We start from the raw sequence: 12298 nt of genomic DNA, 5'->3' as shown, positions 1-12298 counted from the left end.
TTATCAGCTAGATTTGGAAGCAATTCCAAAAGAGGGGTTTCCAAAATGAGCTTTGGAATCAGTGAATCAGTGTGGGATCTCCCAACAAGGCTCCTTTGAAGAACTGAATTCACTTGCAAGCATAAATTATGGATCTTTGCAAATTTTGCATCAAAATCCTGTAGGATAAAACCTTAAAAAAGGTGTTTGATAATTGGGAATGAATTGAGATAGAAGACCAGCTACTTAACATCAGGTGAGGGAATACTTAAAAATGGAGCTTGTATTAACCAAATGTTCCAGACGACAGGCATCTTATTACAAGAAACAGAAGTAAACATACATTAATTAAACCTTCAAATACTACAAAGGAGGCTTTATAAATGCCGGTATGGGAAGAGAAGTGATAGGTAAAAATATCAAGCAATTAGGAGTAGGTATAATAAGATTTTTTTTTTATATATAATAAGATTAGGCTTTGAAGCTTGTAAGTTTACACATTCAGAATGCCACAATTTAAATATCTATAAATCTATCATTGACTTTCCCGATTTTTTTGAACTAGCTGGTATCAATCCAATGGAACATGGTGGAACCATTTACATAGTTCCAAAGTTAAAATTTACCAATAATATTCTCAAAGATTAAAACTCTGGCCTACCTGGGAGAAAATATTTAAAACATAATTTATCTAAATTTCTTATCATGTAAATATTAACCACACCATACCTCTAGATATTTTTTAAAAAGGAAAGTTTTACCCGTATCTATTTTAATAGTTTCTATTAAATATACTTCATAGTATCTATTTTAACAGTTTGAAAATATCCTCTGCCTTCTGGTTCAATCCGCCTTTACGGTAATATCTCACATTGTCATCGTCTATGTTCAACTACCAAGTACTCACCAGACAAACCCTGTGCTCTCTAACGCCTAAGAATTTCTTCATGTTTTCGCCTCTAACAATTGCCTTCCCACTCCTTTTCACCTCTATCCTATGCTTATCTAAATCTGACCTTCAAAACATGACCAAAGTGCTACTTCTTTATGAAAAATGTCTCTTTCTTCCCAACCAGAAGTAATCATTTCCTGCTCTGTGCTCTCATGCCTCTTACAGTTTCTATCATAAATTTCAGGTCTTTGAATGATGACCTTGATTTCCTCTACTGAACTGTTACTTCCTTAAGGTCTATACCTTCTTTACTGACTATTCTGTTTAGGGCCTAATATATTATCAATAATTAGCAGATTGTTAGTATACGTTTGTTAATGTGAATAAATGACCTCCTTTGAAAAGGAGATATGGAATGTAAATTTGTTCAATTTTTCTTAAAGAAATAGGAAGTACAGAGAAAAATAGAATTTTATCTTTTTTTCAATGTAACCTGAATCAGATGATTGTTGACTAGAATAGATCTATTCATTTAAGACAAACGTGATTTGAAACCAAACTGCGATTGTAAAAGAGCACCAGCTACTTCACATCTTAGGGTGACTGTTGTGTGCCTTTTATGATGTTATTGACCTATTAAAATCCCCCCTTAGGCAGGCAGATTAGTGCTCTCTACACTGATCAGTTAGAGCAAACGTCATGCTCATTTGTGCTGCCTACTCATCTGTGGGACATTATTTAATCTTCATGAGTCTCAGTTTCCTCATCTCTCAGACAGGAGAAATCATCATCTACTGTGCCTACTTCACAAGGTAGTTGTGAGAGTTAATAAGCTAACTGATAGCACTTTGTAAACTGTGATGTTCTATATAAAGGTAAGCATATATGAGGGAGAGCCATATCAGGGGCGTTAAAATACTCATAAGAATATGAGATAGAGTGAGTGAAAAAATGAGGTCAGGTTCTTTTAGGTCCAATTTATGTGAAATGTAAAATGCTTAAAGCAAGGAAAGATTTTGGTATACATTAACTTAAGCTTCTTTCACAAGAAACTGAGTAATCCCATAGGGGCAAATCTTAGGATTACTGAATCATTTCTCTGCTGTGTGAGTTCCATAAGATTGCAAATTCAATCTGAGAGACCCATATAGATGAGAGAGTTCCAGGCCTGAAATAATTTCCCATCTAATTAACCTACTATTACTGATTAGGAAGAATAATTTTGTTCCTTTCTCTTGTGCTATTGAAGTCAGCTTAGTAAAAGGCCAAAACTTTTCCATCATTGCATATACTAAAGGTTTATCCCAAACACCACCCAGACCTGGAATCCTTCTACAGCAGTCTGCTGTAGCACCCCTGGATAGATTCATCTCAAGGAAAGGGATGGAAATAGACTGCTTATCCCTAAATCAATTTGACTTTTCTTTAGATTTTAGCAAAAATATGATCTCCCACCATTTTTGGTGAGTCCTGAAAGCTTTGGTTTGCCCCATATGCAGAATCTTATGACATACACAGAGACATACACCACCATGTCACTGTTTCCCAGCCACTCCTTCCCTCTCGGTCATCCAAGCTGATAGTACAAAAAGCATACACACTTCCAAATTAGCTAGGGCAATTAACAATTATATGTCCAGTTTTAATTCCTTTTCTTTCTTACTGATAGCTTATCAGCATATCTGTAGACATTTTCTAAGAGCACCGGCTCTATGAGGATTAAATATGTCATGAATTTTGTGCTGCCTAAGAAGCTCCTTTTTTAAGAAGCTCCAGTTTCTCTCCTAAAGGAGCTACTGAACAGAGCCTGTCTTGAATAGCAAATGAACCCCAGTGAGGGAGATTTTGTTAGAGTCGCTCTGACCCCTCTTACAGCCTGTGCATGGGCCTTGAGAATTATAACCATTTAGTAGCTACACAATCAAAATGCCAAGACGTTTGTAAGTGATTTGGCTAATCCTCCTATTGTGCTTATGGCTAATGTTACTATTTAGAACTTTTCATTTAGACTGGCAGTAATTAATAAGCTTAATGAATGGAATCCTTACCTCTTGTACTGTGGATAAATTGCATTGACATTTGAAGAGCAGCAAAAACGTAACTGCTTATAGCCAAAATTAACCATGTTTCTTTCCTCTCCTCTATCCCACGCACCAAAGTTAAAAAGTTTAACTTGGTGTAAAAATTGAATTTTACTTTATATTTGTGTCATAATTAAAACATGAGTAGTCAAGTGAAACTAGCAATGCCTAATGACTTCTTTCACCTTACAGTCATATTATGTAATAGTGTTGGAGGGTAGTTGATTTTGTTATATATTAAAGACCTCCCTGGAGCATAATTTACAACTAAAGGATATCAGAAAGGAAGTTACCTGCTCCAAGTGGGAGGACAAAGTCAACATGATCTTGGGGTGGACTAATATGAAAATTCATGTCTTGAAGTTCTACTTAAATCAAGCTCTATGAACTAAAATCTGTGCTGCAATAAAAACTACCTATACAAATCAAACTTCCATTTTGAATTCCTTTATGGTGATTTATGTGTGTTTGTATCATATATAAAGAGCCCAGGTGGTGCAGTGATTAAAGCATTCAGCTGCTAACCAAAAGTTTGGTAGTTCAAACCTACCAGTGGCTCTGCAGGAGAAAGATGTGGTAGTCTGCTTCCATAAAGATTTACAGCCTTGGAAACCCTATGGGGCAGTGCTACTCTGTCCTGTAGGGTCACTATGAGTCAGAATCAACTCGACGACAGTGGGTTTGGTTTGGTATCGTATTTGAGGCTTTAATAGCATCTCTCTTTGTCTCTCTTAGAAGATAAAGGGAAGTTAAAAGCCAACAGTTCCAGTCAACTGTCAAGCTCTGAAGGTGGCTCCTTTCTCCTTAAATCTGGCACAATATCCCTGCCACCTGGAGCAGCTACTTCTCCCTCGAAGAGCACAAATGGAGCTCCCGGTACTCTTTCTGAATCAGAAGAAGAAAAAGCCAAAAAATTACTCTATTGTTCACTATGCAAAGTGGCCGTGAACTCCCTGTCACAGCTAGAGGCACACAACACAGGTTAGAAGCTATCTTTTGAATTTAAATGATATTTATAACAAAATCCAACTTTTCCCATCAGAATACCATATCTTTTGTTGTTCAAACATTAGGTTTGTTCAATGTCATCTCTACTTTTTTCATTCAAAGGAGTGATTTTTAAGAAAAGTATGAGCATAAAGATTTTAGAAACAGTGAGGCAAAAGCAGGGTGAAGATAAAACTTGTTCTATTCTTTATTTCCTGGTGAGCATCTAATACTCTACGAAACTCATCTTGATGATTATATAAATATCTATGTGCAGCGTTCACTGCATCACATTTATAAGAAAAAAAAAAAAGGAAAAAACCTAAATGTCCATCAGTGAGGAAATGTTGAATATAGTAAACCCCATGTATTATTCAGCTATTAAAATGTAATGGTAAGAAAATATGTACATGATTTAACGTGTGAAATTTTAGATTAATCCCAATGTTGCAAATATATTTATATTTTTAGTACCCAAAAATAAAAGCCAAAAAAAAATACACTAAGATGGTAACAGTGATTATCTCTGAATGGTGAAAATATGGGTAACATTTATTTTCTCATGCTTCTCTATATTTTCCATATTCCTTTCATTATATATTTTTTATATTTTCCCATTTTTACAATGAAAATGATTATATTTATAATCAGCATTAGAATGGTATTTTTCTTTCTAAGTGTTGAGAACTTCAGTCTGCAGCTAACCTTCTCCAGGATAAGGAAAAAAAAAATTAGCATCATTTAGTTCTTAAATAGCTGTTTAATATATGTATCCTTCTGTCTTAGGCTCTAAACACAAGACAATGGTTGAAGCTCGTAATGGAGCTGGTCCAATTAAGTCCTACCCTAGACCTGGATCAAGATTAAAGATGCAGAATGGCAGTAAGGGGTCAGGACTACAAAACAAGACATTTCATTGTGAAATCTGTGATGTTCATGTTAATTCAGAAATTCAGCTCAAACAGGTAATATACCTTGAATCAGTAATCACTGCTGTTTGGGGTTGCCACTTGATTATGCATCTCCTTTGAGGAGTCCCTGGGCGGCACAAATGGTTGAGCACTCAACTACTAACTCAAAAGTTGGCAGTTTAAACCCACCAAGAGGTGCCTTGGAAGACAGGCCTTGTGCTCCCTATGGAGTAGTATTGCTTCTGCACACATGGGGTTGCCATGAGTCGGAATCAACTCAACAGCAACTAACAACAACAGCAACAACATAGGATACATACATTATACAACATACAGTTGCTATGTGGGAGAAAACATCAGTTACCAAGTGTTTAAATGGTTTAAGTCAGAAATCGGAGCACCTACTAAGTGCCAGGTCCCGGGCTAGGTTTTGGAGATAGAGGGATAAACATAACAGTCGTCTAGAGCTCACATATCAAGCAGGTAAGATAAGTGATTTTTCCAAGGACCCAAAATCTGGTTAGGGAGACAGACTCACCCGTAATTCTAGTAGCACCAGACAAGATGCTGTGTTACAGATGACAGGAAAGGAAGAGAGGTGTTACAGTTGAGGGAGGGACAAGTTTTCATCTAGAGATCATGGCAATTTTACCCAAACCATCTTGGACCCAGAGCTGGGAATGGAGAGATCAGCTACCTCTAAGAAATATCTTTTACATGGAACAAAATTCACGTTTAGATTCAACTAATGCATTGTACTTTTCTTTAGCACATTTCTAGCCGGAGACATAAGGATCGAGTTGCAGGGAAACCACTGAAACCGAAATACAGCCCTTACAACAAACTCCAGAGGAGCCCAAGTATTTTAGCAGTGAGTTCACCTCCTTTGTTCACGTGTTTTGTGAAACTTGCTGGGTTGCAGGGACTGTGGGTAAGGAGGACTTAGAGACTAACTGATGAGGAACAGTTTTGAATTTAAATAGTTCTCATACCCTTTCAGAAGTTTTAGAATGAATTGCTTAGTCCCTGTTGTAGGACACCTTGAAGAAAGCCTTCTCAGGCAAGAGGAACTAAAACATTTTAAGAGCTAATACCTTGCTCTTTACCAGGACCTTTGCAAAAGACTAATTTCTTTAGCATATAAAGAAAAGTAAAGGCTCAGAAGCAGGACAAGTGATGCCTGAGGAATCCTGGAATGTGTTGAACCTGGGAAAAGGAATTGGATTGGGATTAGTTTCGTAAAACAAAAATTCATCCATTTAATATCCTCTTCCTTGCTGGCTCTTTATTTTATGTTAAGAAAATAGTAGGTGTTTGTATTGCTCTTTCTGTGTCTAGCAGGCATGTTGGTAATCAGCCTGTCTTACCTGCTCTCAACACGTGCTGTTTTCAGTGTCTTTGCAACAATGCCTAGGGGCTCCAGCAATAGGCGTCATATAAATACCCAGATGGAGGGATTTCATCATCACCGCGCGACTCAGCCCAGTGTAAAGTTAAGGATGAGGATGAAGCTGGAATTGGCCATTTGAAGCCGATGCTGAGATTACCTTCCAGCTTCTCCCCAAACCTCCATCAGATGCTGCCAGCAGGTGTTACCTGCAGTAAGCAAATCCAGCTTGCAGAACTCATGATTGAGAAACGGGAAATTAAGGGTTGATTTTTTTTTTTTTCCTTCACAGGAAGATGTCACCCTAGGATTCCTTTAAATAGAGAATGTCCCTAATTCATTTACAGGCATTCCCAAAGACAGAAATTTGATTTAGCTGCAACTCTTCAAGGACGACTCCTTGAGAGGAAAGTGAGAGGGATGTAATCTGACTCTGCTTTTCTGGCTCTTCATGGGTCCCTAGTGTCCTGAACCACAGTTACCTAACCTCAGTGCAGCTTATCTAAGCGAAGTGAAGGGTGGCACATATTCTCCCAACACATCTCTCTCGAAGTGCACTGCAGTTTAACATAAGTCAGAATTTTGAATTGAGCCCCATTTCTAAACAGGAAACCTTCTGGATATATTTTTTATTCCTGCTGAGCAACAGTATAAAATAACATTAGTACCTATTCAGAGAGGCTTTGCTACGCTGTAGTGCCCCAGGAGCAAAGACCACCAGAAAAGAAATAGAAACCAATCAAAGTAAAGCTATGCCAAGAACCACCAAAACCAGCTTTATGAAAATATTCATCTCTTGACTTCTGAGTGTAAAGATTTTTGAAATACAAGACTTCTTAATATTGGTGTTCTACTAATGAAGATCTGTCTGTGGTGGTGTTATTCGAAACAATATCCCCATCCCATTTCTGGTTTTCTCCCTTCACTAGGCGAAACTTGCATTCCAGAAGGATATGATGAAGCCTTTGGCCCCAGCCTTCCTGTCCTCGCCCCTGGCGGCAGCGGCCGCTGTGTCCTCTGCACTGTCGTTACCGCCGCGGCCGTCTGCCTCGCTCTTCCAGGCTCCAGCCATACCTCCGGCTCTCCTGAGGCCGGGCCACGGGCCCATCAGGGCCACTCCTGCCTCCATCCTCTTCGCTCCATACTAATGTCTGCAAGCTCCGAGACAGCTGAGGCCAGTAGCAAAGTTGAGAAGGAAAGCCAAAATGATTCAGCAATGTAAGCATTTTGTGTTGCAGTGCCCCTACCCACCCACAAAATGTAGCATCTCACCCCTAACCCCAGCTCCAAAGAGAAGTAAATCACTAGATTCAAGAGTGCTTTATGGACTGCTTCTGTGGTTAGGGATCTGAGCAGCACAGGCCACACGCCCCTATTCCCTCCCTGCCCTGCGTCTGTCCCATTCAGTTTGTGTATCTGAGATATTTGGTTTCTTGAGAATGTATTGCTCAGAAAAAAAAAAAAAAAAAAAATCACTCTCTGACATTTTTCCCATGGGTGTGATCTGGCTTAGAAACAATATGGAATATTTTCCTGACAGACTTGAAAATTAGGGTCTTCCTCACACATCTGTAAATAACTCTGAAATCCAACTGGGCATAAACTAGTGTGGAACAGAAAAACAGATGAACACAAGTGCTCACTTGTGGGTACCAGCTGCCCAACAGATCACATTTTCTCTTTGGTGTACTGTTGTTGACAGGGATTGTGTACTGTTTGAGACCCAAGTACTGTTGTATCTTGTGTAGTTCTAGATCTGTATTTCTTGTCTGAATGAAACATTTTTAGTTGCCGTGTAAATGTTAGGAAGCAAAATAGCTTTGAACTTTATTTCACGTTTTATTTGAAGATATTTAAAAGAAATAGAAAGCCATATAACATAGCTATAATTGCTACCTGTTTGCTATTTTTGTTTAATTTATTTTGTAGCTTCCTTACCAGTTTGAGTTGCTAAGCAAATGTATACAAACAGAAAAAGAGCTTCCTAAATTGCACACGTTTGCACCTCTTGTCCATTCTGCAAGATGACAATGAGTACATGTATTTCTACAACATTATCTTCATTTTTAACTTGTTCTCATTTGTAATGATGCTACATAATTTTGTGGCTCCCTAATGCAATAATGTACAGAAGATAAAAAAAAAATTTATAATTGAACAACTTGTCTTTCTGTTCACTAAAGATGTTGCAAGTCCTGTCCCCATACCCCCTTTCTAAGCTGATATCAACAAGACTGGAATGTTTGTGATATCAGGGGCAAGAGGTATCATAAAACAGCAAAATAGAGTGCACACTTTTAGAGCATCTATATCTGCAACCTGTAAAAGGTAAAATGTCTGTGTATTTTTTTAAATGTATCTTTTCAATAAAAGTCCAAAACATAAAAATCTGTTTGTATTTCCAAAGTTATTTTTTCCTGAGACACCTCCAATTTGAAATCATCTGATGAAAGATTTTCAGTAGGTGCGACGATTGCTTCTTACATATTTAGCATTTTCAGCTCTTATTTGCACCATATTCATTTATCATGTTTATGCATCACCATCCACAGCATCTGCATGAGGCGAGACTTGGCTGCTGTTTTGCTTCTGAATCTTTAAGAAGTTGGTCAAAGTTGTGAGTGTTGCCCAAAATTATGGTAGTAGCCTGCTAAAAATATGTGGCTCTGATTTTTTGAACTTGCTTTAAGTCCGTAGCCCATCTTTCAATGGCGTCCATGGCGTCTATGATCTCTTTTTAGAGAATCTTACTACATTCCTCTTCCTTTGCCTTCTCTAATCAGTTCACCTTTTTTTCTTCCATTTCATTCTGCTATGTTTTATGCCTGAAGTTCAACACATCACCGTTCTAGTTATCTATTGCATAACAAACTACTCCAAAACTCAGTGGCTTAAAATGACAACCGTTTTATTATATCACAATTTTATGGGTCAGGAATTCCAGCAGAGCTTGGTTGGGCTGTTTTTCTACGTGGCATCAACAGAGTTCCTTGAATGGTATTCAGCTGGTGGACGAGTTGGTCTGGAGGGCCCAAGGTGGCTTCACTCTCATGTCTGCCTGGATGGAAATGACTAGAAGGCTGGGCTCTGCTGAGACTTCCACTGGAGGGGCTGCACGTGGGCTTTCCAGCATGGTGATCTCAGGTAGTTACACAGCAGCTTAGAGCTCCCAGAGAGTGTGTTTCAAGAGGCCTGTGTGGAAATCAAAAAGTTTCTTATGAAATTGTCTTCCAAGGCCTAGCACATCATTAATGTTGTAGTTAATGGGTCAAGCATGTTACCGAAGCCAACTCAGATTCAAGGGAAAGGAAATTAAACTCCACCTCTCAATGTGAGGAATAGCAAAGAATTTGCCGCCATCTTTAATCTATCACACGAGTCCTGGTGGAGCAGTAGTTAAAGCGCTCGATTGCTAATCAAGAGGTCGGCAATTCAAACCCACCAGCAGCTTTGTAGGAGAAAGATGTGGCAGTCTGTTGCCAGAAAGATTTACACCCTTGGAAACCCTATGGGACAGTTCTACTCTGTCCTATGGGGTCACAATGAGTCAGAATTGACTCCACAGCAGGGGATTTAGTTATTCTGGTTTAATGTATCACACCGTTACAGAGTTTTGAGGGGAGAAGTAACACAACCATGACAGATTCACTTTCTCCCCACCCTAAGCCCAAACTATGTCAGTTTTTAGAAATGAAAAGACTTGGGGTAGGGGCATGACTCACATTCTCATGTCTAAAAACTTAAGGCCAATAGGTGGCAGTACAGCTGTGATGCATGGCAGTAGACCCTCTATCAAAGAACTTGGAGCCCTGGTGGCACAGTGGTTAAGAGCTATGGCAGCTAACCAAAGGTTGGTAGTTTGAATCCACCCACCGCTCCTTGCAAATCCGTGGGGCAGTTCTACCCTGTCCTATAGGGTCGATATGAGTCGGAATTGACTCTACAACAGTGGGTTTTTGGTTATCAAAGAGCTGATACAACTGTTTGGAAATTGTTGCCCTTAATATTCTGGGCTTACAGTCAGGATAGGTTTAGAGCCTATTAGGATTAGAGTTTGACATTCAGAATTTGGATTTTTTAAGATCTGGCTCATTTGAACTCTAACCAAAACCAGTTTCCTAAACCCTGGCTGGACTTTCAGATATGGCTTATGGGCATTGTTCTCTAAATTACTCATATTTCAGTTTAACGCTTTGGAGAACTTTTTATTTACATGGACTTCAATGGCAATTATTTTGATTTACTTTGCATTATTCTATCCTCCTTAAAGTTTAGTATAGTCCTCAATTTTTTTTTTTTTTAATGTCAGTATTAAAATAGACCCAAGAATTTACTGATTAGATTTATGGAGTTAAGATTTGAAAAATCACCTCAGGGAGGAAGCATAAAATAACAGCAGTTAATTAAAATGCATGCCTCCAAAAGATTCCATGAATAATTTCAATGTTTTGTAAAACATTGTGACCCAAATAGCTTGTCCTTCACCCTGAATCTGAGGTACAGAGTGGGTCAACCCTGACGGGATACACAGATTCGAACTGGTAGCCCTTCCTTTCCCATTTCAATTGGGAAAAGACTACCACTCTGCCCTTACACGTACGGTGAAAGTTAAATTAAAAATGTGCTGCTTCCTCTGACATGCTTCTGCTGTGGTCTCTGTAGGATCTGAAAACTGGTCTCAGGGAGAGTTGTTAGATAAAATACAAAACCCCCAGTTCAATGTGCTTTTCAGATAAGCAAATATATTTTTAGTGTAATATCTTAATTTTTAGCATACTGTCACACATGACATAAGTATATACCATAAATAAATATGTAATAGTTGAGATATACTTACACCCACACACACAAAAATTATTCCTTCTTTATCTGTACTTTTATTTGCTATGTCTGGCAACCCTTGTCTCAGGAGCATTCCTCTTCATCCTAAGCACCGTGATACTACAGAAGAGTGATGACCTCTTGGGTATTAAAAACTAAATAATGAGTTTTTTAAAGACACACTGTGAAAAACACTCACAAATAGGCAGAGGAAGGAACTTAAATTAAGTAAAAGTCAATGGACTTTGGAGAAGGTAAAATATAGTCACAGATGACTCTTAAAGCTGCACTGATATCTAATTAACCAAATTAAACAATTATAAAAGGAAAAACAAAATTTGCATTTGTATTCCACACCGAACACACCATCCTTGATTTGCTCTTCCTCTGGCCTAAAAGAATTCTGATTTTCAGGAGCAAAAACAGTTATTGTAACACAGAATTTTTCCCTCAGAAAGTGCTAAGGAGAACTATTAACTATCCTAAAGGTAATGTAGTTAAGAAAGAGAACCAAGGGGAATTCCTATTTGAAAAAAGAGAGAGAGAAAGAGTGAGACTGATCAGGTGGAAATCCTGTTGTGCTAAGATACCCAAAAGGATTTTAGAAAGCCTCACTGAGGAGATTGAGTTTAGCGATCTAGTTGAGAAAAGAGCACCCACTGCCTGGGGTGCCATCATCAGGGAAAATGATCAAGCCATCATCAAGACACACTCCTTAAATAAACACTAGCACCTTCAGGTAACAGGGGAAAGGACTTCATTTCTCCTCTGTAGGTCGACTGTGTGGATTCTGGTCTCTCTTTACAGGGTCTGTTCCATCAGATCCTTGTTAATATAAACTAAAAAAAAAAAACCCTGTTGCTGTCGAATCAGTTCTGACTCAAAGTGAGATGTCCTCTTTGGGAGAATATTAGTTTCTGGTATCTTATGAGTTGGTGTGAGAAGAAGAGGAGCTGTGTAGCACTAGGCTTCTTTTGCAATCACTTCAAGAACAAATACCCCAGAGGATGCTCATCTTTACCTCCTTCCTTCCAAGTAATTAGCTCTGTGGGGAAATTCATCAGGGACATGACAGGGCAGGTTCTCTGAAGCTGTAAAGTATAACTATAGGGAATTGCCCTTGTTTCTTTGGCTAAATTTTCTAAAGCCAGAGTGACAATATAATGTATTCTTCTACTTTTAGCTAAGTGTTCAAAATGCATCAAAACCCTGGTTGTCAGATAGAATTCCTTCTGTGGGT

The 12298-nt window shown here is 38.5% G+C and overlaps 1 protein-coding gene across 5 annotated transcripts in view; it reads left to right on the top strand.

Annotated features, from left to right (window-relative positions):
* The window catches only part of ZNF385B (zinc finger protein 385B), a 402225-nt gene extending 394123 nt beyond the window's left edge, over positions 1-8102 (top strand). For all 5 annotated transcript variants that reach the window (XM_049887565.1, XM_049887563.1, XM_049887564.1 and 2 more), the window contains 4 exons: positions 3688-3933; positions 4726-4904; positions 5620-5721; positions 7167-8102. In XM_049887565.1, the coding sequence (XP_049743522.1) occupies positions 3688-3933; positions 4726-4904; positions 5620-5721; positions 7167-7385 (746 nt within the window). In that variant the 3' untranslated portion in view covers positions 7386-8102. The remainder of the gene's footprint in view (positions 1-3687; positions 3934-4725; positions 4905-5619; positions 5722-7166) is intronic.
* Positions 8103-12298: the final 4196 nt, after the last annotated feature.

The sequence above is a fragment of the Elephas maximus genome, chromosome 6, assembly GCF_024166365.1.
Source record: "Elephas maximus indicus isolate mEleMax1 chromosome 6, mEleMax1 primary haplotype, whole genome shotgun sequence".
NCBI lineage: Eukaryota > Metazoa > Chordata > Mammalia > Proboscidea > Elephantidae > Elephas > Elephas maximus.
Note: the sequence above shows the minus strand (reverse complement) of the source record. Positions and strands in the feature narration are given on the sequence as shown.